General features: G+C 41.9%; 1 protein-coding gene across 1 annotated transcript; it reads left to right on the top strand.

Moving 5' to 3' along the window:
* The first annotated feature begins 401 nt into the window (after positions 1-401).
* Positions 402-27,385, top strand: LOC113026044 (uncharacterized). The gene is made up of 13 exons (XM_026174445.2): positions 402-1,783; positions 7,705-9,637; positions 11,751-12,119; positions 13,046-13,085; positions 13,235-13,380; positions 20,804-20,836; positions 21,121-21,207; positions 21,491-21,691; positions 22,867-23,046; positions 24,594-24,806; positions 24,923-25,042; positions 25,181-25,321; positions 26,904-27,385. The coding sequence occupies exons 2-13, from the start codon at positions 7,781-7,783 to the stop codon at positions 26,973-26,975; spliced, it is 3,459 nt and encodes a 1,152-aa protein (XP_026030230.2). The 5' UTR covers positions 402-1,783; positions 7,705-7,780; the 3' UTR covers positions 26,976-27,385.
* The last annotated feature ends 605 nt before the right edge of the window (positions 27,386-27,990 follow it).

Genomic DNA, 27,990 nt, shown 5'->3' on the forward strand with positions numbered 1-27,990 from the left:
ACTGAATCATAACTATTGATTGGTTAATGTGTATTTACTTTTAATGCTGCAGTTAAATGCTGCATCGGTTACTTACATACTGCTGGGTAATGATGTGTCGTCGTGAACGAAACGGCTCTTAGACCCGACTCTTTGAAGTGAACGACGCAAGCCAGCTACTTATTGGGTCTGAAATGCACCGGGATGTCATGCTTGGAGAAAACTCTCCTGAGTTTTTCTGATATACCGGCTACATAGGGGATGACAATGTTGTTGCGTCTGTCCTTCTTATCCTCCCTCGCTGGTGTCTGATCTTCTTTTCTGTGCCTCTCTGCTGACTTTAAGAACACCCAATTAGGATAACTGCACGTTTTGAGTGCTTCCTTTACATGCGTGTGTTCCCTCTTTTTTCCTTCAGGAGGAACACAGCACAGCGAAGCGGGGGATGAAGAGGGGGATGAAGAGGAGTTTACACCTGCATCACAAACAACATAAGGCTTCATCAGATTAACATGGCACACACAACACTTTGTCCTATGGTCTGGGGTACCTGTAACATAATCTGTGTTACTCAGTTTCTCTTGGACAGTATAGGGCCCACAGAACTTTGCCTGGAGAGAGGATCCAGGAACGGGTAGGAGAGTCAACACTTTGTCACCCACCTCTCTTTTATTGTTTTATCATTTCTTCCTAGTACATTTGCTAGTTTATTTTTCCTAATATTTTCACTTTTTTAAAGGCTGCAGATATTTTTCTCAAAGTATTTTCTCTCTTTTTCTTATTGATTTCAAATGTATTTCTTTAAAATCTGTGAGGTTTTGTTTTTCAACACATAAATTTGTGTTTTTTGTGTGAATTTGCCGATTTGTCTTTAATTTTTTTTTTAAACTGTTGCTCTAGATTTGCCAGTATTTTATTTTATTCCTTTCCTAAAGCTTTGTGAATACTTTTCTTTCTTTCTTTTCTTTCTCGACCTCCCATTTCTTTCTAAAAAAAAAAAATGCTGTTTTCTTGCTGGTAAATTTGCCAGTTTATTATTTTTTAAATAAAATTTCCATTATTTAACACGTGAATTTGCCAAGATTTTTTCCTTAAATTTGCTATTTTTTCCCCCATTTTTTCTTATTAATTTGCAATTTCTTTCTAGAAAATTTGCTGTTCTTTTAGGCAAATTTGCCAATTTATTTCTCAAAAAATGTCCATATTGTTGCGCTAAATGTGTAAGTATTTTATTGTATTTTATTTTATTTCGTATTTTAGTCTTCAAAATTCAGATGTTTTTCTATTTCTTTTTTGTTATTATTTTACTTTATTTTAGTTTATGCATCGTGGAAAATCTGAAAACGCTCTATTAAAAAGAAGTTGGCCTTCAAATATATATATGTTACCTCTTTGTGTACCTGCGCAGGTTTCACAGGTGTTTTCTTTCTAACGGATGACACCGGGGAGATCAACAGAAGGATAACAGCGACCCCTCCGACAGCCCGTGAGAGTGTGACGGTGCTGCAGAGCTGCAGGCTGCTGTCTGCTGATGGAGGAGGTGGGATGAGGCTGACTGAGCTCACGGCCGTAAAGAGCTGCTTGTGTCTGCACCACCGACATCAGCAGTGTTCATAAAGGCGCTTTGTGCATCGCTAATCCGCTCTGATGTCACGGTGCAGAAGGAGGGGCTGAGCTCTCTCTGTAATCCGAGCAAGTTGTGTCTGGAGGGACAAACCGAGCCGATCCAGGCGAGAACGCGCAGACACAGGGGCGATGTACACTACGGCAGCCGAAGCCGGGCCTCTCCTCCACTGACATGCAGGTAAATGAGTAAATGTCACCTCCCAGAGCTGGTGTGATAGACGAGGAATCGTGGATTTCTGGTGGTTTTAGTGGGAATGTGAACGGGTCGTTTCCACTGATGGCGGATCTGACACCTGCGGAGGATGAATGTGGAGCGCGAGAGGGCAGAGAGGGAGGCTTTTAGACAGGTGACAGTTCGCTAAACGGTTTTATCTCCTTTCCACGAGCACGTCAGGAAATGTTTTAGAGATCGTGATGCAGTGAACGACTATAAAATATCAAAAAAAAAAAGAAAAACAAAACCCCACCAATGACCGTTTAGGAAATGGGAACTATAACATTTCAACGATTCGAAGAAGCGGGCTGTAAGACTGGCTGATCATTTATAATGACAGTAGCAATCACAAAAGCAAAGACGGCTTTTGGTATTTTAACATCAAGGCCATGGGAGGGTATTTAAGAAACCGAGTGCGCCTTCAAAATAAAAGCTCATGGCAGCTTTATGGGTTAATCGTCTCCCAGAGGCTACATGCAATACAGTGCACGTAATGTCACGATTGATGCATCCCTGTATGGGCCATATGCTTGCTGAGTGGGTGTCTGTTTCTGTGGTGTGTGTGTGTGTGTGTGTGTGGGGGGGGGGGGGGGATGAATCATACTTGGATAGAGAAAGATGAGGATAGGTGTACATACGTCTTCATCTGCCCATTGCTTTCTTTTTTTAATTTCCTTAAAGCATAATGTGAGAAAATATTAAAATTATGTATTAAAACCCTAAACTAGCTTAGGTTACTTCAGTTTACTGTTATGTAAGGCAGCTAATCATGAGGAGACGATGGAACTGGGTTATGTTGGGCATTTTTTCTTTGAAATATGCAAATCAAATTTGTTTTTGGTTAGCTGCCTATGAACTAATCATAACTGAACAAAAATAACTAAAGTTGCTTTAAGTGTTACTGCGTGCAGGCTTAAAAACCAATACAAGAAAGCCTGTAATTCCTGTAGTGGCCACTTGAGGCCAAGTGAGTCATCCCCATCGACTCCGATGTTAAAATGCTCAACTTTACACCATTAAAAGCATTTTTTAAAGCCTGGTACGAAAACGGTTTTAGCTTCTATAAATGACGACTCTTCCAGGTGTATTCTGCAGTTAGGGGGTGGCCAGTTTGTTTGAAAGCTTCAGTTTTGATTAATGACATTGTTTGTTAACCTTGTACTAATTAGTAGATATGTATCTGTGCATTGCACCCTTACAGTTTATGAATACTAGCTTGGCCTGATAACCGAACTACCTAGCTAGCTGATAACCAACAAAACACTTTCATGTCTTCCTTCCCTCGCTCCCAAAAAAAATGGCAGATGCCACCTCCCTGAGCCTGCTTTTGCCAGAGGTTTCTTCCTGTTAAAAGGGAGATTTTCCCTCCCAATGTCACTTTCCTACAGAGTTACTTTTGCGAGATCTCGCAAACTTGAGATCTCAAAAGATCATCTTCATTTTTTTTTTCCTCCAATGTCCCTTGCGGGGTTCCCAAATGCCTGCTATTATAATACAATATAATATAATATAACATAATATAATATAACATAATATAAATTGATTTTTGCTTTCTTTTTTAGTTTTTTATTACTTAATTAATTACTTATCTTTTCCATTTTGAGTGAATTTATTTTCACTGTGGGACTAATTAGCTGAGGTTAGCTTTGCTTAGCTTAAAGGACTAAAAATCCATGATCAGACATAAGATCCACATTGAAACAGATATTTCTTTTATGTGACGTTCTCCCTGATGGCGTTAAGCAGGTGCTGACGGTCCACCTCAAGTTTGTAAACGTGGCCAGGATTGTCCAAGTTTGTGCCAATAGTTGGATGTGTGAAATGGGATGCTAGTGTTTGTCACAGTTTCCTGATAGTTCATAGACTAAATGTTTAATCATGTAACATAATGACAGCAGCATTGATACTGAAATCAATTATTTGTTGGTTTAATTCTGCCTTTTAGCCCTGATGCATGCATAGAGTGTTAAATAGATTTAATCATTCAGGGCTTTGCTGGTATGTATAGTGTGTGTGGATGATTGTCAGTGAAAGGTCAGCGAGTTAATGGGTTAGTAAATCCCCCACCCGGCAGCTTTCACTTCAGCCTGACAGATGGAGGCGTGGCGCTCGCCTCTCAGCTTTGCATGCCCTGCCTGACTAACAGCAGTGCTGCCAGGGCCATCTGTGACCCAAGTCACCCCTTTCTCCCTGGACTCACCCAGCCGCTGCTATCCAGTTGTAAATTCCACTCAGAGTGGGACATTAGCCATGCTGGAGGTCCATCCTCGATCTTCCTGCTTCCCCTCCTGACAGTTGTGTTCTGTCCTCATGTTTCATCATCACCATTAACCTTTGCCCTCACCATCCAGCATATTCACATATTCGCTTTTGTGCCTTTAATTTACTTAACACCTTTACAGAGGTGGTGGTGTTATGAGACAGCTGTAATCCTTGTACCACCTTTTCACAGTTTATTATGACTGCTGCAAAGCCACTGACATTCATCAAAAGAGATGCAAATGACATGAAGATGAGAGGGGAAAAATATAAGGATGCTTCAGAGGTTTTGCTGCATGTGAAAAATGTTGGCACCCACCAAAGACCTTGGCCTTTCACCAAAGAAAAATCACCAGGAATATGATTAAAACATATAAATATAATTTTTTCTGTTTATTAAATAGATAAAAAATAACAGGAATATCCACAGACTTTCATTAAGTATGGTCACATACTCTTTGCTTTAAGCATACGCAGACCAATCTTTGTTAAGTAAGTAGCTGAATGCTCCAGATTCTTGGTTTTCTAAAGCTGTATACAGATCAGTTTTTCCCTCAGTAGGTCTTTTGAAATTGCCTTAACAAAAAAAAAAAAAAAAAATAGCAGTAAGCATTCTCGACGCTGCAAAATCCATTTATACTTTTTTTTTGTTTCTGCCTTGGTTTGTTGTAATACACATTAAGACGTTTACTGAGGTTTTGCTTTCACACAGGACGGTTCATCCATTCATGAGGGAAGCAAAACAGTTTTCTGACTGTAGCGTCGTCAGCAGATTTATTAGCAGTGACGTGTTACGTTAGACTGGATAACTGAAATGGGATCAAGAGCTTCCTGTGTCTGTTTGTTAGGAATAAACGAAAAAATTAAGTCAAAGATGTTTGTGGGACACTTAACTAGCGAGCTGTGGGAAAGCTTCCAGAAACACCATGCATAAATAGACTTCCTGGATCCAGATGAAGTTGTGATTCTTTCTTTGACATCAAGATGATGTCTCCCAGTTTTTCTGTGAAGATGCATTGCTAAACGTCCCATTTTTCTAAATGTTACATTCATAAAGAATCCAACCAAAAAGTTCTGGATCGAGATCTAGATCCGGAAAGACTCCTCAAGTTAACGTCCTTAATTGGCTCCGCAAATGCTTCCAAAACTTTTTGAGGCATCCTGCTTACAAGTGAACAGAGAAAGCAGTCGTGTCTGCATTTAGGTTTGCAACCCCACATTAACTATTTCCTCCATAAAGACGACCGCCCCTGTAGCCTTAATGACGTGTTTTGGCACCCCAGTTTATCAGTCAAAGCACAATTTGACAGCCGTTAGAATTTCTGGGTTTTTCCGAGCATAGCCGTAGTAAGCTGTACAGGAAGAGATCACCCTCACTAACTTCTTATGTACACCCAGTTATTTTGTTCTAGAAGCAGGTCCAAAATATCACAGAAACCACTCAGTTCAGAAAAAGAGAAACAAGGATTACGCCTAGTAGGTGTCCAAGGTGGAGAAGATACACACATACATAGCCAGTTCTGCAGAAGCGGGACTAATTTCCACAATATGAAAACCATCGAGGACATGATGTGTATCTGCAGATCATCTCTAGTACTGCAATAGCCCCTCCTGCTTGGCTCCTCAGTACAACCGTGTCTCTGTTTCTCAGATGTTATTTGCTCACATTTTTGAGTAAATATAGTAAAAAAAATAGTCATTTGGTTCAGATTACTGTCGTATTCTCCTATTTTAAGTTCTTCCTTGCATTGCTAAAGCCACAAGCCTTTATCCTGAGGTTTTTGTGCTTACGTTCAGAATAAATAAGAAAAAGGCTTTGAGGTGTTTATCTGCGTTCTTTAGCAATGAATGCAAAAAATGGAAGTCTTGGTTCACATATGCACGGCCAGCATTGGAAGCCCTGAAAAAGTCCATAACCCCCGGAGGCCAAGTCAGCAAACAAGCGCGCCGATGGACTCTCTGATTGACCATTAGCTGCAGAGCTGTAAGAAGAAGCTAAAAAAGTTGTAATGTAACTCTAATGTATTTATAGATTCTTGTAATAAGGGAGGGCAGATCAGATACGAACCTTTTAAGATGCATCTGCGCTGGTCTTTATAAACTACACTGCAGTGTAGTTTATAAAGACTGTCCAGAACCAGTTTAATATTCTGAAACATGCTGCGAGGTGACGTTCGGGTGTCCTCTCTCAGCTTATTGACCTCAGAAGCCTGCGATACAAGATAAATGAGTGATTCCCCGGTAGCCTCGTCACATTAAATACATATCAAAAAGGGGCTTCTCCTTCACAGAGGGCATTTATTATTTAGATCACTCCCTTTTCCATTCTTCTCTGTCAGATCTTATCACGTAGCAAGAAAGAAGCCCCTCCTTGTCCCCCTGCCCTGCCTCCTCCTCTCCCTCTTCCTTCTCGTGTTTTCCACCCCGTGCCATCTGCCAGCTGCTGGCGGACGGACGGATGAACGGGGTGCAGATTAAAGTGCTCTGCATCCCAGAGGATTTGGATTTTGTTTTGTTTTTTTTGCTATTAGCAGTATAGTCCCTGCTTAGTGTGATATGCAATCTTGCTGTTTTTTAAAGAGATGTTCGTTAGTCAATGGCATATAAACCTTCAAAACAAAAGACCTGGAAAATGTAAAGTAGCAGTCTACAATAATTTTAACTTAATGCTTTTGTAGTAAATGGTAAATGGCCTGCATTTGTATAGCGCTTTACTCAGTCCCTAAGGACCCCAAAGTGCTTTACACTACATTCAGTCATTCACACACACATTCACACACTGGTGATGGCAAGCTACATTGTAGCCACAGCCACCCTAGGGCGCACTGACAGAGGCGAGGCTGCCGGACACTGGCGCCACCGGGCCCTCTGACCACCACCAGTAGGCAAACATGGGGTTAGTATCTTGCCCAAGGATATTTGGCAGTAAATAAAGTAAATAAAGACCAGTAATTAAGATATTGATTTGTGATGAAGCGCATCGGCAGCTGGCACAGATCACAGTGGGAAATCAATCTAGATTCACGGTGACTGGCCTCCAGTTACTAGCAGCCTTATGTATTTTGGTACAGACAAGGTGTACCCGTGTCTGAAAAAGAGGTGATTGTTATCCGTGCTTGGCGATCTCGGGAGACGTCATAGCTTTCATCTCAAGCTCATAAATCCTTCTGTAGCTCTTATTCTGGTTTAAACAATCAGACAAATGGGGTGAGTGGGACGTAGGTGTGTAAGTAATAAATAAACAGAGCTGCAGACTTATTTTCACACCTCTGCTGCTGCACCATTGGATAAAGCAAAGTATAGCTTTCAAAAAGAGGTGGACATGACTGAGGACACGGGTCCATCCGACACTGAGAATGAGCCCCAGGCGGCAGAGACCTGCAGTGCAAACTAGGGGTGATCACCAAAGCCACCATTATTTTATTTTAGATGTTAGGCAAACATGTTAATGGAATCTGTGAGTCCTTATATCAACACAATGATTATTATTCTTTCACTTATCCGTTAGCAAAAGTTTTTATTTTAATATAATTTTTACCCCGTTTGTCTCAGGCTTCAAAGCCTTCATGTTTTATCCTTACCCTTTAATAATTTTCCTGCTTATGTCGTGTCTCCATCTCTCCCAGGTTGTGCCCTGAGCTGGCTTTTCTTGGCAGTAAGAGGAGCATGTTCTGAAAATTGGACTCGAATCATACCCCAGCCATGAGCCACAAGTATCAGGGAGAGGCAACGGGGGAAGGCAGCGAGGAACACAAGGAGGTGTCGGGGCCTCCGAGGAGCAGGCAGCCCAATGGGACCACTGGAGACCCTCCTGCACGCCGGTCCTGGAGACCATGTCAGATGCTCAACCAGGATGGGGAACTGAATCCCCTTCATCACCATCACCCTCCTCCTCACCATCACCACCACCATCACCACCACCACCCACCTGGAGGTCGTGGACCGCCTCGGCACCGCCGCCGGCCTCCATCAGGGCAAGGGCAAGGGCAAGGGCAAAGTCAGCCTCTGAGTCCGGTCTCTGCCCCAGCTGCGGTTAGTCAGGATGCTGACCCACGTCCTGTCCAGCAACCCCGCGCTGCCGTCACTCGCTACCGCCGTCATGGTGACCCTAACCCCAGACTGAGAAGTCACAGACAGCGGCAGCCATTCAGAGAGGTTCAGGACTCCTCACCAGGTGTGGAAGAGAGAGAAGGTCCACGGCAGGTGCAGGTGCAGGAATCATCCACAGCTGATCCTGTAGTGGACCAATCACAGGACAGGGAATCTTCTCACCAGACTCCCATTGCTGTTGTTACACCCACCCACCTTGCATCTGGTGCTGCACCCCGTGAAGTACAGCTTGACACTCACAATGCTCCTCCTGATGATGCTGAAGAAGATCTCCAGGAGAGTAAAATGGAGTGTGAGCAGGAATCAGATCTTAAAGAGGATCATCGAAAGCAGGAGAAGGTAGGGGATGAGGATGGAGACCACCGCCCAGGAGAAGGTCACTCTGGCTGCGGGCATGATGAGAAAGCTGAGGAGTATGCTGAGAGGGTGGAGGAGGATGAAGAGAGAGTGATGGACAATGTGGAGGAGGATCCTTCAGCTCAGGGAAGTGAAATCACAGATCTCTGCTCTGACACGGAGAGTGCCGCCTCACTCAGTATGGATGGACCTCTCCACAGCCCGCCTCCACTTCACTCACCAACTCCCCCTTCCTCCCCTGATGTTCCAGCTTTCCCCCAGCTGGACCACTTCGGTGAGGACGCCAGTATGAGCCCTCTACCCGATAATGACCTGCCACCAGAAGAAGAGGAGGATGAGGATTGCTCTGAGTCATGCTCGTTGTCCCACTCCACTTCTTGCTCTGAATCTTATCCAAAAACCTATGCAGACTTTTATACAGAGTCCCACCAAAAGTCTTACTCAGAGCCGGTCTATGAGTCATACTCGGAGTCAAAACCCCATCCCAACTCTTTTCCCGAGCCGCTTAAGACCTCCTACCCTGAGCCAAACAGGGAACCTCGCAGGCAGGCCAGTCAGAGGACCGAGGCTAACAGGGGCCACCAAGAGTCTCGCCAAGAGCCCTTTACCCCCCACAGACAGGAGAATGTACAAAAAGGAGCTCTGCCCTCCCCCATCGAGGGTTCCCATCATGTCCCGAGGCAGGCCAGAGACCGGCGCTCACAGCGCTCCCCTCTGGATCGCTCTGTTGGCTGCCGGCTGCACCACTATGATGGTCAGTCTGATGGCGAGGGAGGCAGTGCCGATCAAAGCCCTGTCACTAAAAACCGCAGGCAGCCACCCAGACAGCCAGAAACCCAAGCCAAGACCCCTCCATCTGGGCTGAGCAGCTCAGGCGAGGCCCAGGATGAGCAGAATGCAGAAGGTGCAAAGGGCTCAGGCGACGCCATTAGCCTAGCGATTAAAGACATCAAAGAGGCGATTGAGGGGGTGAAGACGAAGACGATGCGCTCCCCGTACACACCTGACCAACCTGTGGAGCCGATCTGGGTGATGAGACAGGAGGTCAGCCCCACGGAGGATATGTACCCCCTGCAGACTACAGCTGGCCATGTTAGTATCCCATCAGTTACTTTATTAATTTCACAACAGACTGAAAGATGCAGTTTGATTGACTCAGGGGAGTAGATCAGTTTAGCCTTTTTATTTTCATGTTCCTGCTGTTTTGTTTTTCTACAGTGAGCAGGTTTCTCTCGTGATGGCAGCAGATAAATATAGAGGTCATTAAACAGAAACAGAACAGAAAGCTGAATCTTTTTAGGGATCAGCATTTTAAGTACAGGAAGCCATCCAACCGCACTATCACATGACAGTGCAGAGATATAGAAGACCTGCAGCTTCTTGGTTTTTGCCTCATTTTCTGTGATTTTTCAGGACTTTTTAACATCTCTACCGATTTTTTTTATTTATTTTCATGCTTCTTCTGTTTCATCTGTAGCATCTAATTTCATGTTTCACACATATTTTATCAGCTCTATACACATTTGATGCATTTTCTTGTCGTTATATGGTAGTCTTCAAATAGACTGTGAGCTACATACTACCAGGTGCACATAAAAAAAGCAATACTTGCAGAAACAATTTTATTTTCTTATTAATTTGATTACTATTCAAATATTTGAGAAACTTGAGCCTCAGTAAATATTATCTCACACTGCTATAGAGCCGCCGGTATCTATCATAGTCACCAGAGTTGAAATCATGAAATATTTTGTCCAAGTCTCTTTGAGTTCTTTACTATTAAGCTTATATATACCCCTACCAGAAAGCACATCAAATCCATGATGCACTACTACTCATGTGCCCTCAAATTATTTATGCCAAAATTCAGAATTTAAGTAATGTGATTACATGTAATTTTGTTACATAAATAAATTGTAAAAATGTTATTTAATAGAATCTGGTCAAATGAAATACGATTGATTGGTATTCATTCAGTTATTCCAAGCATTTTTCCCTCAATGATTAATTATTTGAATAAATAAACTTTTAATTTTGTGTATTTCAGTTGCATTTTACTCAAAAAAAAAATTGATCCTTCATGTTCACGTTAGCAAAGAATCGTCTTTTTGAGTGTGCCTCAAAGTGTTAATTATCGCACCTGGTGGTAAGGTGGTATGGCACAGAGTAGAGTATTAATTCATGATTTTGGCGCGACTTAGCTGAGATAGGAGTTTTGTGTAGCCCAGCATGTCAACAGGAGGCAGGGGGCAAAGCAGAATTAGGCTGGTGCTGAACAAAGATGGAGAAACATATAAAGATCATTTTAAAGCAGTGATAGGTATTTGAAAATGTATTTTAGAATATTATTATGTATTACTGCTGTTTATTTTCCACAGTGTTAAAGGGGATCTATTGGGCTCAGTTCCACCTCTGTATTTTTGGACTCTGCTAGAGCAGCTTTGCATGATTCACAGTGCAAAATAATCCATATTCATGGTCCAGCCCTTCAGTTCATCTGCTGTCTGTCCAGTCATTATAGACATCTTTCTTTTGATTGGCTGCCCCTGATAAACAGAAAGTTTGAATAGTGCGTGGGTGGGGCTTTGTGCCTGAGATCACTATATAAAGCAGGGATTTCAGACTCCTTTTAAATGACATAATTCATGCTACATACAGCAACACTTTGATGTTAAGTGGGCTGGACCAGTGAAACTACATGATTAATGTGTAAAATTATAGTAGTAGTTCTGGTAGTTTGTTGCCCAGACTGTCCTGTGAGGTTTTTGTTAATTCTCAGAAAATGTTACAGTTTAAAAGTTTAAAAATTTTCCAGGCCAATATTGGCCCCTGGGCCTTACTTTTGACACCCCTGATATAAGGGATATCTACTCCCACTGAATAGAACATTTGGTACTTACAGTATATAGGACTTTTAAACTCTTATCTGCTGAGCCACAATCGCACTGCACTCATTTTAACAACAAATTCCATAAATAAATAAAAAAAACATAGTAGACTGTCTTTAGGGCTTGACTGATGTCATCAAGTGATTTTTCTGTGGAGCGCTGCACTGATAAAGTTTTTTTTTTATCCTTTCCAGTTAGCTTACATTGCTAGCTCTCATTTGATTTTATGGTACACGTATTAATGCTTCATCCTGACCCTTGTATCAAGTTGCAGTTTCACAGGGGTTTTTCCTGTTTCTCTTTTTCCCCTCCCACAGTCTTCTCCTCACTCACCCCCTGAGTCAGCTTCTGAGTCTCCAAGCTGCTACACCTCAGCTCCAGTTCGGGATCCGGTCAGTCCCCTGAGGGTTGATCACTCTTCTAGAGCACCCAATCCCCAAAGTTATCACACTGGACAGTCCCAGCACAACCATCACCACCACCTGCACCAACAAGGCCACCAGTCACAGCAGAGGGATGCCGCTAGGTCACCGCAGACATACACCCAGCCACAGCCGTACCCACACATGCCGCCTAATCAGCATCAACAGTGTCAACATCAGCAGCAGCAGCAGCAGCTCCCCTCTCAACAGCCACAGACTCAAGCTCAGCAACAGTCACCTCCTCAGAAGCCATCTGTGCAGGAGGTGAGAGTTTAACTTACCAAAACGCAGCTCTTTGTTTTACCCAGTATTAAGTTTCTGTAGATAACAACCGACTGATATTTGGAATAAATGTCACATGAGAGTTTTATAAATGTGGGTCATAATAAGGCTAAGAAAGATCTTTGGGTGTTTGAAAAAGTGTTACAGCCTGTGCAGGTTTGTGGAAAAGGAGGGATAATATTCTGAGAAAAGGTCATATTAAAGTCATAGAATTATGAGAAAGGAAACTCAGTAATGCAGATAAAATGCAGATTTACAAGAAATAATCTCAGATTTATGGGGGAAAACTTGCCAATGTATGAGGTATAAAACGAAATGTATAAAATTGACATAAAGTAAACTTACAGATCTACTAGAAAAATGTTGCAAATTTATGAGAATAATTTACAAATGTAGGAGATAAAAAAACATCCCACAAATTTACTTGAAAGAAACTCCAACATCTAAGAGATTTAAAAAGTCACAAATTTACAAGAAATAAAGTAATTAACTAAAAAAACTTACACATTTGAGAGAGGGAGAAAAAAAATAAAAAAAAACCCTCACAAATCAAATAGATTAAAAAGTCACATATTTAAGACATAAACACACAAATTTGCTATAAGAAAGTTTGCACATTTATGAATAAAAATTTACCAATAAGGAAAAAAAGGTTAAAAAAAACTTCCACCATATTTATAGCATATTGCTCTTATCTCTAGTTCTTTCCAGTAACATTCCTGCGACCCCTTAAATGAATCTAAAATGCCATCGTAGAAACACAGTAAGACTCTAGGGTGATGATAAATCTTGCAAAGGCCTGCATCTCTTATAAGGTGTTCATCTGAATGTGAATGAGTCGGTGGAGACCTGCAGCGTGTGAGGAGAAATAATAAATGTTGTTTTTTTAATTTCCTGCGCCTTCTCAGATTCGCAGATCTCTTCCACAGTTTCCCACGTTTGTAGACGGTGAGTGATAATCATATTTTTATTCTCAGCTGAACCTCTGTCTCATATTTTGTATTTCTCATATATCAGATATTTATTTGAAAGCATGTTAATGTACATATGCAGCGTTTATGTGTGTTTTTCTAACAAGTGCATCTTGTTAAATGCAGTCCCGGGACCGTGTGACCCTGAAGACCTTATTGATGGCATCATCTTTGCAGCAACCTACATGGGCTGCACCCACCTGCTGTCAGAGAGGACGCCCACAAAGAGCGCCCGCATGCAGCAGGCCCAAGAGGCCATGAGCAGAGTCCGAGTAAGAGCACGTTTCATTCTGTGTTCACATCACAGTGAAAGGATATGAACAGGAAAAAAAATGTGGCTTTCCCTTTGTAACTATTCTTTATGTAACAGATACCTGTTATTAAGGCCTATCTAGGGTAAAATAAGACTCATAGAGGGGTTTATATTTAAAATAAAACCAGAAATGTCAAGATGTGAGTGAAAAACTCACAGATGGTGCAGTGGGTAACCACATATTTATTTGGTATTGGACTAACAATCACGGAGATCTTTTCCAGCTTCATAGAAATTGGACATGACCCTAAGGCAGACCTTCCCAAAGTGTGGGGCCCGTCCCCTAAGCGGGTGCAGAGCCATTGCAGGGGGGGGGGGGGGGGGGGGCGTGGTATGAAAAGGAAAAAAAAAAACCCAACAACATTTGGACACTGCTAGCACGGGGCGCCTCCACAAACGCAAAGCAGGAGATGAAGCATAGCTGAATATGTTTCCAAACCAACTTCATTCTAAGCCAAAGACTAGAAAATATGGTGAAGCAAATCTTCCCTTTGGCTTCACCTGCACAAGTGCCGAGGTAGGTCTCCCTGCAGAATTAGTTTTCCCTTCGTCAGGAGCAGCGCTGGGCTGTTTAAATCACGGACAAACAGTATCCTACATTCTTGATTTTTAGTTCGCAAACACTTGTTGTAATGACTAACTACTCCTGACATATTGGAGATGTTAGCTCTTTATACAGTAAAGTTACAGTGGGATACAAATAATATCAGGCTGATCCTGCCACGATTTGTTCCCCCTGTCTAAATCACAGACAAACAGCATCCCACAGCTGTTTATGTTTTTAAACCCATTTTGCACAGAGAGGCATTTTTTGAAAAATTTCTTGATAGCAATGTTGAATATTATTACACAGGAAAAAACAACTACATGTAAAATAATCACACAGTGACGCCTCTGCCTTTGTAAATGGAGGGACAGTAACTGTGTGTTTATATGTAAGCGTGTAAAACCTGCAGATAGAGACAAAATACTGTTAATCTGACTATCTGTCATTCTGCCATTCAGCCTAATGTAATGTAATGTAATGATACCTTAATCAAGCCATGTAATAACAACATGTGCCAGAACATGCAAAAGTAACATGGCAAGGCTCAGACAGTGAATGGACTGATTCTTATATAATGCTTTTCTACTCTCCTTGATTACTCAAAGTGCTCTATGCAACATGCCACATTCCCCCAATCACACACTTCCTCTACAAATTCACATTCTTGAGATGCAGCCTGGAGGAGCCAGGGCTCAAACCACTAACCTTCCGATTAGTAGGTGACCTGCTCTACCTGCTGAGCTACAGCCACTCACTGGCAAAGATGAGTAAACCCTCACTAGGTTTTGGATAAAGTGTACACTCACAAACCTGCATTTGAAATGTTGGCTACCATAGCAGTATAGTATTGCAACATGGCATTTGGGTCTTCTAACTAAAATAGGAACATAAACAGTGCCATCATTGCCAGACCTGGCCCAGATCTGGTTGACATACACTCTGCCATGACACCGGTCAGTCAGAAGTGCCAGCTTGATGCCAGATCCGGGCCAGACCTGTTTTCTATGGGCCTGGGCCAGAATAAACCAAACCATAATCGAGCCAGATATGGCATGCCATCGCATGGACAGTGCCATCTATGCCAGGCCTGGCCCATATCTAATTTTTGTGTATCTGTAACTGCTGACCTAACGTGCGTATGTGACACGTTCATGGCATCTGCGGATTGATGAGGTTGATTTTGCCAGTTTTAGAGAGTGAGGAGACCAAAAAAAATCAATTTGTGACTGACTGTGAGTAAATTTAAGACTTCATAGGAACTAAATGTTCCCTAGAGGTCATAATTATTTCTTGTTTTACCATGAATACAAGGGGTAGCATGGTGGTTAGCACTATTGCCTCACAGCAACAAGGTCCTGAGTTCATTTCCACCATCAGTGTGGAGTTTACATGTTCTCCCTGTGTTTGTATGGGTTCTCTCTCCAACTTCCTCCCACATTCCAAAGACGTGGGGTTAGGTTAACTGGCAAATTGCCCATCGAAATATTTGTATGTCTCTGTATTTTAGCCCAGTGTGTGCCCTGCCTCAGACAGCTGGGATAGTCTCCAGCCTCTATGAGATGAGCAGAGCTTTGTAACATGGTGCTTTAGCCTGCTGGAAGCATCCATCAGACGGGAACCCTGTGATGATGAAGGTACTGACATGGTTAGGTAGCCTGTGGCTTTAAACTCATCCTCCGGTATCCTCCACAGTTTTATACCACCGTTGCAGGCCTGGAGCACTGATACAAGGCAGGACAGACCCATGTTTTCATGTTGTTCACATCAAATTTTAATCTGAACATTCAAATATTACTGCGGAATTGGAACTCGGCAAACCAGGAGATGTTTTTCTAATCTTCTGTCATCATCCGTTTTTAGAAACTGTTGCCTGAGTTTTCTGTTCTTATCTGACAGGAGAGTCACTCGGTGTGGTCTTCTGCTGCTGTAGCTCATCTACTTCAAGGTTTTGCGCTTTCATAAAGGTTATTCTGCTTGGTTGTGACCAGTGTCTATTTGAGTTAAGCATTTGCCTTCATATTGGCTTGAAGCACTTCACCGATTCTCCTCTGATCTCTGACGTCAACAAGGGATTTCCAGCCAGAGAACTGCCACTCACTGGATATTTTCTCTTTTGTGGACCATTCTCTGTAAACCCTGGAGATGGTCGTGTTGAAAAATTATCCACGCCACGTTCAAAGTCACTTAATCCACCTTTCCTCCCCATTCTGATGCTCAGTTTGACCTTTAGCGGTCCGTCTTGTTGCTGCCATGTGATTAGCTTCTTAGACATTTTTGTTAATGGCTAGTGTATCTAATAAAGTGGCCACTGAGTGTTTTTAAGTTGTGGAGTGTGTGTTATCTTACTTAACAGACATCTGTGCATTCTCCTGTGTTTATCCGGTGACTGATGAACAAAAATGTGTCTTGAGTAAATTAATCCCCACTTATCACAGTCTGGGTGATATTTCCTTTGAGGTAAGGTCAACATGTCTTTGGGCGCCAAAATGTTTTACATGCTGGAAAAGACATCAAGGATTTCAGATATTAAAGCCACAGTGCCCTGATTCAGAGCTGCATTTTCTAATGCGCCTTGACGCATCATTGGAGATGGAACTGAGCTTTGCTGTGTATTTGGGTCTTTAAAGTCAGAAGCCCTCAGTGGGCAACACAGCAAAAAGTCCCTGTGTGTGTGTGTGTGTGTGTGTGTGTGTGTGTGTGTGTGTGTGTGTGTGTGTGTGTGTGTGTGTGTGTGTGTGTGTGTGCAGTGAATCAACCACAGATCACTGCTTCTGATCCAGAGCCGTACAGGCTGGATGTTATATAAACTGTGCTATGAGGCTAGGAGACCTCACTTTATTCTTCAGTCACAGTATATGATGTCAAATGGGGATCACGCAAATGGGGACGTAATAAAAGGATAAGGAATAAGAGGATGTTAATTTAAATGTGACTTTTTGGTGTTACTGTAAACATGAGAAAAAAAACAGATCAGCCCTTTCTTTCTAATGCAGTCAGTTAAATGGAGGTGGTGTCGGGGAGGGAGGGAGTGAGATGGCATTCAAACGTAGAGCTATCTGAGTGTGAGAGATGAGTAGTGAGACATGAGCTTTGTGAAGAAGTAAGTTGGAGGCAGGAGGAGGAAGACAGGAGCTGAGCCCGGCTCTGCGCTCCTCTCTGGATGGTTGACTGATAGTTTGGGGACGTCGCCTCTGTTAATGTCTGAGAAGCCTACAGAGAGGGAGAAGGTCAGAGACTGTGAGCTGATGATGGGGATGTATGAGTCCTTTTATTTGTTAGAATGGGAAAGAAAAAGAGAGACAGGCTTCTGTCTAGTAAGCTGGATGAGCTGACTGTAAGGATGCTAAATCTGATGCTGTGGCTTTTTTAAAACCTGTACAGCTCTCTGTAAAACTGACTTTGTTTTCAGTCGTGTGTGTGTGTGTGTGTGTGTGTGTGTGTGTGTGTGTGTGTGTGTGTGTGTGTGTGTGTGTGTGTGTGTGTGTGTGTGTGTGGCTCTTCCACACACATTTTCTATAAAATTGCATTTCATGCAAAGTGAATACAGTAAGCGTTCATTCTACGGTGGCTTTATGCATTTAAGCTGCTCCAGTTACTGAAGAAAATGAACAGATCAGATATGAAAACTGATACTAGATCAACTTAATAGGTTCAGTGTCTGTAGCTGATAACAGGTTTTTTTTGTGCTGTACATAATAATCTATAATATAATGTCTGATTAAAGAAATCTTGAAAAATAAAATATCAAATCCATAGAGTGTGTACTAAAAAATGGAAATAACCTCGCTGACATCACCCATGTGGCGTAGAAACTAAATATCTTGTCAACTATATGGTTGAAGTTTTTAACTATACAAAAAGGAGTCTATTAAATTAGGTATTGTTATATTTATTAGTTATCAAAAACAAGAACATTTTTTGATTTTTTTTTAAAAACACCTTCTTTCAAAGGGAGCCTTTCAAATTGTATGTTCCTGTTGTTGTTGTTGTTATTATTAATTGTATTTATTTGTTTATTTATTTTAATTATAGTAAAAGTTAAGCATATAATCCACATGGGGACTGTTTACCAAAAATGAAATAGCTGAAGGATAACTTTACTAGTACATGCCCACACCACAGCAGTTTAGCATCTTTGTGCTGCTGTTGCTGTTCATGACGAAATGAAAATGATCATGAAAATGCTTTCATATGCTTTCATATGTTGTTATGGCTGCATAAATGCTAAAAATGAGTAGATTCAGCCTGTTGCTTGGTAGTTGCCAAGCAGCGTGATGGCGCCATCATGTACCGTGCATCATTAAACATCTGTGGATCAAAATTAGAGCCTCTTGTTATGATATCAAAATGAGACGATGCTTTTTTTAAGGTGCCATTACAAACATTACAATTTTAGCCTGTTGGTAGGTGGTTACTAGGCAACACAATGGTGTCATAATATCTGATACTGATAGGAACCTTCAAGAAGCCTAAGAAGTACCCATTTGCAGAGTTGGGTTTTGTACAAGGTGCTGGTAGACAAACAAACCGAGATTGCGTGTGTTATAGTAGAATAATAGTTATCAGTAAATAGAGTTTTTAATTCTTAAATATTGGTATATTGGTGTGTGTCGTATTTAATGGAGGGCTGGTTTGCAGCAGACAAAAAGAGGTTAAAGCTGCAGCAGCGCTTGTAGTGTGAAGTTTAACTTTATTACTTAATCAGCATTTCATCAGGGTGAGGATGACTCCTGGTTTTGTAATGAAGCTCTTCTTCATGCTGCACGTGTTGCTGGAGCTGTAACATCTTCAGACTTTATGTTCTTGTCTATACTCCTTGAAAGTGAAGTTAAGCTTCTACTCGGCTTCTAGTGACCAAAGCTGAACAAGGATGCTTTATGTGGTGAATGGTAAAAACACTTTTTTAAAATGTAGTTAATTCACATGAAACATAAGACTCTAGATTTTATTTTCAGTCATCTTTTTTTTTTTTTGCTGTAACCACAGCGCTAGTGCCAGTTACCTAACCTCTCATCCATTTGTTTCTAACATTTGAACAGTGCAATCACTTGTAATCTCTAGAAATAAACTGCTGTTGTTTCTGTGTGAGGCTGTCATCCACATGCATGCTTAGTGTCTCCTAATTTAATGTGGGCAGAGGGATTTGTGGAAAATATCCCATACCAACTGTTGTGACTGTAACTGTGATTGGCAGCACGGTGGCTCGTGCACCAATTCTGGAGCACAAACAAGCCATGATATCAGTCATGATATTCCATTAAAATGATCAGAAATGGCACAAGAATTGACACATGAGCTGCAGTTTTCAGATTCACAAACATTTTTCTACTGTGAAATTTTAGTTTATAGATGCAGCTTTTCATGGCACTCTCCTGTACAAATATGGTTTCCTATGGCTACAAATAATCAACACAGTGGCAAAATGTGGAGTCCACAAAGTAATGGCTGATGTTAGGGTGGATATGTTTACTTTCACATCTTTTTCAGAGTTAAATAGATGAATGGTCTGTTTGAGTGTTGAGTGAAGTTCTTCAGAGTTCACCATAGCACTGCAACAGCAGCAACTGGAGGTTGTAAATGATTTTATGATTTCTCACTGTGGAGTCATCTCTATGCTCGTCCTGTTAGAACTCAGTGCAGCATTTAACGTTGTTAATGACAATATTTTACTACAGAGAGTAGAACACACATTGGTATTAAAGGAAGTGCACTGCAATTGTTTGACTCATATCTGTCTGATTGGTTTCAATTTGTTTAGGTAAGTGGGAAGTCTTCTTCATATACAACAGTTAATAATGGAGTTCCACAGGGTTATGTGCTGGGCCCAGTACATTTTTACATTATACATGCGTCCCTTTGGTAATATTAAGAGAAAAACATGCATACATTTTCACTGCACCCAGCATTATTAGTCATGAAACCAAATGACACAAATCAGTTAGTTAAACTATAACCATCTCTTAAAAACATAAACACCTGGATGACCTCTAACTTCTAAATTCAGACAAAGCTGAGGTTATTGTACTCGGCCCTAAAAAAACATTCCTTTTTGATAAAGGATATTGTTAGGGCTGGATCAGGTGACCCTGAACCTTCCTTTGGTTACTTTCTTCTATATTGTATTTAATCATTAGCAATCAATGAACTCTGACTCTCTCTCCCACAGTGTGTCTGTTGTACTGAACTCACCCCCAGCTGCTCACGGCAGCAGGGCACCCCTCCCTGAGTCTGGTTCTGCTGGAGGTTTCTTCCTATTAAAACAGTTTTTCCTTCCCACTGAGGCAACTGTTGGTGTAAATTGATGCTATATAATTGAATTGGACGGAAATAAAGGTTACACAAACTGGATAACATATTAGAGCCACATTTATTTTTGTTTAAGCTAAATCAACTGTAGTCTGAGTCCACATAAACACAATGAGCCTTCTGATTTCACAGACTAAATCCTTGATCTCTAAAGGGGATCAGACAGCATTTGGAAACCTCGAGTTGTGATGAGGCATCTGCTGCAAACACATGAGGTCGCTCGTCTTTCTTCAGGGTCGTTTGTGTCACACTGATGCAGAGAACACTTTTGATAATGTTTGCTGCAAACGCCTCTGGCATCCCACTGTTGTCAAATGTGATAGACAGTAACACCACTGCCCTCTCTCTCACACACACAAGCACACGCAACATACCCCTTTAAGGTTCTTGTGTCCCTTGATTTGGCATTTGGAATAGAGGCAGTCTACAGTGCATGATCCGGTTAGTTTTTGTGTTTGTCCACCTTTTCCTCAAATCACCGCTGCCTTGATTTGTATTTCTGAATCGCTGTTCTTTCTGATCACTGCAGGCAGCTCAGAAACAGGCGAAGAACAGGAAGAAGGTGAGTTTGTTTTTCATTCTGCTTATCTGTGATTGCAATGCATTATGCAGAATTTGTGGCCAAGGATGATGACAGAGGAGAATGGCCATGCACGCTTCAAGTGTCTCTGTCTTATTCATTTGTTGAGTGCAGATTAGACCAGACGTGACTGTTTGCTTTTGTCAATCTCATGAGCAGCTGTTAGATTTGGAGGTTCTGGACAATCGTGACGCCCGCTCTATTCTCTTTGCTGCTCTCTATCAACCTGTTGCCTCCTCTGTTCACTTCTTTTCTCGGCTATGCAGAGCCCCGACGACGAGGCTCCATCCACTGCTGAGGTTGATCTATTCATGTCCACACAAAGGATCAAGGTCCTCAATGCTGACACTCAGGTATAAACATAACATATATTATTTTGTTTTATATCAACACCACAAAATTACAAATTTCCCTTGCAACACTTTCCATACTTCTATTAAAACCTTTAGTATATTAGCAGCTACCACATCATATTCATCATTTAAAGCTCACGTTATCTGTGGTGTACCGCAAGGTTCAATTTTAGGTCCTTTGTTTTTTATTTATTTGGTTAAACTAGATTTGATTTATTATTCATTTTATTTTTATTATGCAGGGCCTGTATTTACAAGTGACTCATGTATTTGTCGTTACCAGGAGTGTTTAATGGACCTGCCCCTGAGGACAATCTCCTACATAGCTGACATTGGTAACATGGTGGTCCTGATGGCCCGAGGGAAGATGGTCCGGTCCCGCAGCGCACAGGAAAACCTGGACAGCACAGCAGAGCAAACCACCATAACCCAAGATGACAGAAGACTGTATAGAATGATCTGCCACGTCTTCGAGTCTGAGGATGTGAGTTACTAGTGGTTTTTGTCAATGATTAAAACAGTGGTCCTCAAAATCTGATTTTATTCAACTTGATCACCTTTTTATTTTTAGGGTGTAGGGTCTTTTTCGCTTTTGATGTAGGGCAGGCCATAAAAGTTATCTAAGTAATCTACTGCAGGATATCTGCCTCTTAAGTCTGAAAACATGTTAGATTAAATTTCCCCTAAAACAGCTGTAAAGAGTGTTAAATAGCTGTAAAAGTCTTTGAAATGTAATTGTAATTTAGTATATCAATGGGTCATCGCATTTTGCCTTAAATTTGGTCTGTTTCTGCATTGTCTTCTTGCTGTACAATGGTATTTGTCTCTCCATTAGGAGCTCCAATATGAACTTTTATTGAGAACAATTTAATTCTCATCTTATGTGTTTCTGGTGCTTTTGTGTTAAGTTAGCCTAACCATAGCTCTGCAGCTAACCATCATGTAGCAGATCACTATATGTCAACTAACCCTCCAAGTGTTGCTCTTCAATTTACCTTCAGAGTTTTTCACTTTCTTTTTTAAGAAATCAACTTTAGCCAAAATATGGTATTATAACCCTTAGACATCTACTAGCTAGGTAACCTACTGCTAACTCATAAATCCTTCAGGCTTGGACACCTTGAAGAACTTCCATACTGATTATTTCTTCAGAATTTCATAAACTCTCAGTGGCCCATCAAATCTGGCTTGCCTTTTATGAGCTGAAGGAGCATTTAAGGGAAACCCAGGGTTCAACACCAAAGCACTGATCTTCCGATTGGTAGAAAGCCCACTTTACCTCCTGAGCCACAGCTATACTCAGAAATAGAAAGAAACAGAAACAGAAATCTGATTGGATAAATAACACTAAAATAGCTCTAAAGGGGAGAGTTATTTATAGTTTGCAGTTTAAATCTGCTTCCATTGTTTCTAAAAGCACAACTGATGTCAGCCTTAACCTGAGAAGAAAGAAAATATTTGTAATTCATAAAGGACCGATCCAATATTAATTATGGACAAAATTAAAAACTAAAAAGTGGGAGAGCTTAAAAATTCTATACGTTCTTTTAGGATTTGGTTTTAGAATAAAATGTTATTTTTAGGGTGGGGAATGTCTTTAAAGGTACAGCTGTAGTGTAGCTTGTTTCTTATTATCTGTGATTGATCTCTTTCTCTCAGGCTCAGCTCATTGCTCAGTCCATCGGTCAGTCCTTCAGCGTTGCCTACCAGGAGTTCCTCAGGGCCAACGGCATCGACCCCGAGGACCTGAGCCAGAGGGAGTACAGTGACCTGCTCAACACTCAGGACATGTACAATGACGACCTCATCCACTTCTCCAAGTCGGAGAACTGCAGAGACGTAAGTCAGCCAGCAGGTGGCGGCACAGTCGGGAGGTTTTAATCATCATCGACAGGGACACGTCTGCATTCGCAAGATAAAAATATTCCACTCTGCATATGGATGAATCTTTCAGATAAAAATAGCAACACATCTCTTTAATTCAGGTCAGGCTATTAATGTTTTTCCTGCTCATTGTGTTGTTAGTTTGCCTCGCAGTGCTGTTACATGAGCATCTGGTTTAGGAGTCACAGCTGCATGACAGTTGTACTGAGAGATGACATTTTAATAAAAAGAGCAAACTCCTAACCTCAGTATAAAGGTGAATTTGTGATGCTCGACCTGTTCTGACCTCGGAGCCTCCTCCCTGCTCTCGCTGCCTGCTGTCATCTCACATTTTTCAGAGTTGTGTGGTTGGCGGCGAGAAGCCCGAACTGGGAGGACTGTGGTAGATTTGGATTGGTGAAGGTGACTGTTGATATGTGTCCAAAGTGTCTCTGTAAAGTTCTTTTTCTTTGGTGCGATTCACATCTTAGTTTGATATGAAGTCCACAATAAAGACAGAGGGGACGCTTTTAATCAAAACCTGCAGGAAGTTTTATTTGACTGTATCCGCCCTCCATGCACATATGTGGAAAGGATAACGGTTGAGAGCAACTGCAAATTTCCCAGCATCAGTGAAAACAGACGTATCTGTTTATGGTGTTGTTGTGAAGCACTTTGGTATACCCTTGGTTTTAAATGTGCTATACAAATAAACTTGTATTGTATTGCATCATTAGTTAAGTCAGAAACAGCATGAGGAGTACGAAATGGATGACATGAATTGAAGGTGGGCTGCAAAGTGGCTTGCAGAAGCAGCAGATTAAATGTTACATCCTGTTTGAGATTATCCAATCCAGTGTTCAGGTGGATGTTAGCTGAGCTCACAGACTGAAGCCAGTGCTGAAGTGCCATAACCCTGCATTCATATCTAGTGGCCAGCAGGGGGCGGCCAGTTATAGGGAGGTCTATGGGATAAGTCTTAAGTCTTTCTTTAAGCACTTTCTTGAGAATTTTGTGGTCTCAGTTGCACATTCAGGTCTTACTGAACACAACGGGATGTTAATTTTGTAATTTATGGCACACACTAGGGTAAAAATTAGGATAAAGCACGGTATGTTTTACTGTGTGATTGAGAAATTGGTGTGCTCCTTCACTTTTCAGACACACCTCACATTTGGATTTAAAGCACTAAGACGTCCATCTTGAGGCTTCATTAACACATACAGCTATGCATATATACGTTCTATATCTGAGTTTGATGCCACAGCTGCTAAATTGCCTAAAAACACTGTAGTCATTCATTATCCAAGTCATCTGGCTGTTTGTTTGGCACGATGTCAGACTAACAAAGATCCGCTACCTTATGTGGCTGAGAGCTCTCGGAAGCCTGAGCCCCTCCTCACAGAGTTATAGCAGATATCCGACAAGATTTGTTCTACTAGAATCCCCAAAATGCAACTTTGAAGCTGTAAATGAACATTATTTGGTATCTTTAAAGAAACTAAGGTCATATTCACGTTCAGGTTTACATCGAGAAGCAAAAAGGCGAGATCCTCGGCGTGGTGATCGTGGAGTCTGGCTGGGGGTCAATCCTCCCCACAGTGATCATCGCTAGCATGATGCACGCCGGCCCAGCGGAGAAGTCTGGCCGACTCAACATCGGAGATCAGATCATGACCATAAATGGTACAAGCTTGGTGGGTTTACCTCTCAGCACCTGCCAGAGCATCATCAAGGTACGCTGCTGCTCTCTCTTTTCCACCTTTCATCTTTTTTGAAACCCCTTACAAGCAGAAGGGGTTCTTAAATGTTTGCTGGATCTGTCTCATATGTCTGCTTGCTGTTTCCCCAGGGTCTCAAGTCTCAGTCCAGGATCAAGATGAACATTGTCAGGTGCCCTCCTGTCACCATGGTGCTTATTCGCAGGCCGGATCTCCGATACCAGCTGGGCTTCAGCGTCCAGAATGGCATAGTGAGTATCTGAAGCTACTGAAACTCACTCGCAGCTGCAGGGAACAAATTAAATGAATTGTCCTTCTTGTCAAATTCTTAGATTTGGTATCGGCTGTGTCCCCACTAAGCCAAATCCCTCTGTTTCCTTCCTGTGCAGATCTGCAGTCTGATGAGAGGCGGTATCGCTGAGAGAGGTGGCGTCCGCGTCGGTCACCGCATCATCGAGATCAACAGCCAGAGCGTCGTGGCGACTCCTCACGAGAAGATTGTTCAGATCCTGTCCAATGCCATGGGAGAGGTAAATACTCAAAATGGCCACATATGTTCTTTTATTTACCTCAGCAGCAAAAAACATGTTTGAGACATATCCTAAAATATCTTTAACATGTAAATTCCCGTTTTATAGGCCTTCTTGATTTATTATTGAAACTGTCTCAAAATCAGCCTCAGTTCCATCAGGAAAACAGCTGCAGCTGAAAGACTTGCTTCAGTGAATGCCTTTCCTCCTGCATCAATATTTCACATTAAAAGCCTTTTTACGGCTTTAAAGCTGTAATCCCAGGGTTCTTTGTGCAGCACAGCACCATTTCACTTTAAAGGAGACGCTTTATTGTCATTTTCAGCTCCATATTTAAAGTCTTGCCTTTACTACGGCAGCTTTGCATGACTTACAGTTGAAAATAATCCTTCCATTATATTATATGGGTGGGTCACGCCATGAAAAATCAATCAGTCCATTCCACCTGGTCCTATCGGCATAAACCGATTTATCTAGCACAATAACTACGTTTTGCCTCCTCACTATGAATATGAGATCATTCCAGATTTCCTCACCCTGTCCCTAACACTGAGCCCATCCTACGGGTGAGACTTATTTCAGCCCCATGAATTCTCAACCTTACTCTTTCAGTCATTACCCAGATCTTCACAGGTGGCTATAACTGAGGGTCAAAACTTGGATGGACAGCTCAGCTCTCGGTTCAGCACAACAGTCCAGTGCAGTAGGTGCACAACCAAGGCTCTGCCTTCCCATCACTCATGTATAAGACATAAGTGGTGTATTCATGAGCTTTAAGTGTTTGGCGGCCAGGCCTAGAGGAGGTGGTCCCAGATTCCACTTCCACGAGTGGTTATGCAGTGCCAAGACTTAAGTTTCATTAGGACTTCCTTAGTCTAGCCCCTCCCCAGGGACCAGTTTACCGTAGGAGACCCTCTCAGACGCCAAGACCAGAAGTACACTTAAACCCCTACACCACAATTGGGTAGTTATTCAACAGGGTAGCCTTCTGTAATAAAATATTTTTCAAATGAGCGATCATGGCTCAAGAGTTGGCAGTTCATCTTGTAATCAGAAGGTTGCCGGTTCGAGCCCCGGCTCCAACAGTCTCGGTCGTTGTGTCCTTGGACAAGACACTTCACCTGTTACCTCCTGGTGGTGGTCAGAGGGCCCGGTAGCGCCAGTGTCCGGCACTCTCGCCTCTGTCAGTGCGCCCCAGGGCAGCTGTAGCTACAATGTAGCTTGCCATCACCAATGTGTGGATGACTGAGTGTAGTGTAAACCGCTTTGGGGTCCTTAGGGACCAAGTAAAAGCGCTATACAAATACAGGCCATTTACCATTTATTGCCTTCCAGTGGAGAAAATTCACACTGATTAATCAACTCTGGGCCCTGAAGAAGGTAAACGTTTGCATTCACTGAAACAAAGTACATCCCTGGTTGATACTGGCCTAAACTGTGTCACAGTTTAACACAAACAAATGATGTGACATCTTTAAAAAAGAAGCTATTGTAATTTTCTACAAAAAGTTATTCTTGCATGGAAAAGGTTCATTTAAGGAGAGTTTAGTTTGCTCATTGCACTTTTTCCTTTCTGCTCCAGATCCACATGAAGACGATGCCTGCAGCCATGTACCGTCTGCTGACAGCACAGGAACAACCGGTCTACATCTGAACACACACGTCTCGCTTGACACATCACTCCCGCCTGTCTCCGTTTTAAATCCCTTTTATCCCTCCTCTCCCTTCCCTGTTTGATATCACTTGACTTGCCTTAATCTGTACAGTTGACTGTCATGTAAACATGTACATCTCCAGTGTGACAGCAGAAGGCAGATTATCTCACTAGGCCGAGTGTTAATGTGACGTTTTATGTTTGACCAAAGAGAAATTTGGGATTTTCTTGTGTATATTTAGGTGGAGAACAGAGCCAATATTAGCTTTGGTTTGAATAGCTGTATAATCTCTGAATGTACTCTAATCATGTTGGACCTATAAAATGTCAGGGTGACACAAAAAGAGTTTAAAGCTGAAGTTGTAAAGGTTGCATGTATAATTCTGCAGAATAAACTAAAGGAAAAGGCAGCAGTCTGTGACGTTTGGTTTATTTTTGTTTGAAAAGTAGTTAAAACTGGACCAGTGGTGGAGTCGACCTTTTCTCAAGTATAAATTTAGAACAGTTTTTTCACTTGACTGAAGTACACACTTACTTGCTTCCATAGGAATAAAGAGGGCAGGTAGTAGTCACATGCTGCTGACAAAAAGCAAGTGTGACCACCTCTATATTAGCTGTGTTTTAACACAATGTCACAATCTTGCCAGTGGATTCACCCCAAGGTCAGTGAGCGCTCACTGCACTGCCAAGAGCTTCCTCTGAGACTCCATGGGCCTCGTTTAGCACATTAAATTTTAGTGTTCATGACAGTTCAGTTAGAAAAAGGCTGAATAAGTATGGCTTGTTTAGATGGGTTGCCAGTAGGAAGAGTAGTCTTCTCTCTAAAAGAACATGACAGCACACCTCAGGTTTGCAAAGCTTCATCTGAACAAACTGATCTTATCATTGGTCCAGAAGGCTTGCAAAGTGATCCATAATGCACACAGCCAGATTACCAAACATAGCCTCATACAAACTGTCAAGCATGGTGGTGGAGGGGGGATGATTTTGGCTCGTTTTTCAGTCACAGGCCTGG

Source organism: Astatotilapia calliptera, chromosome 7 (assembly GCF_964374335.1).
Source record: "Astatotilapia calliptera chromosome 7, fAstCal68.1, whole genome shotgun sequence".
Taxonomy (NCBI): Eukaryota; Metazoa; Chordata; class Actinopteri; order Cichliformes; family Cichlidae; genus Astatotilapia; species Astatotilapia calliptera.

What these genes read in the sequence shown, in the direction of transcription:
- LOC113026044 (XM_026174445.2), top strand. Translation starts at nt 7,781, where the DNA reads ATGAGCCACAAGTATCAGGGAGAGGCAACGGGGGAAGGCAGCGAGGAA. An exon ending in AGGCCATGAGCAGAGTCCGA is followed by an intron (nt 13,381 to 20,803) that starts GTAAGAGCACGT and finishes TGATCACTGCAG; the next exon opens with GCAGCTCAGAAACAGGCGAA. An exon ending in AGTCGGAGAACTGCAGAGAC is followed by an intron (nt 23,047 to 24,593) that starts GTAAGTCAGCCA and finishes ATTCACGTTCAG; the next exon opens with GTTTACATCGAGAAGCAAAA.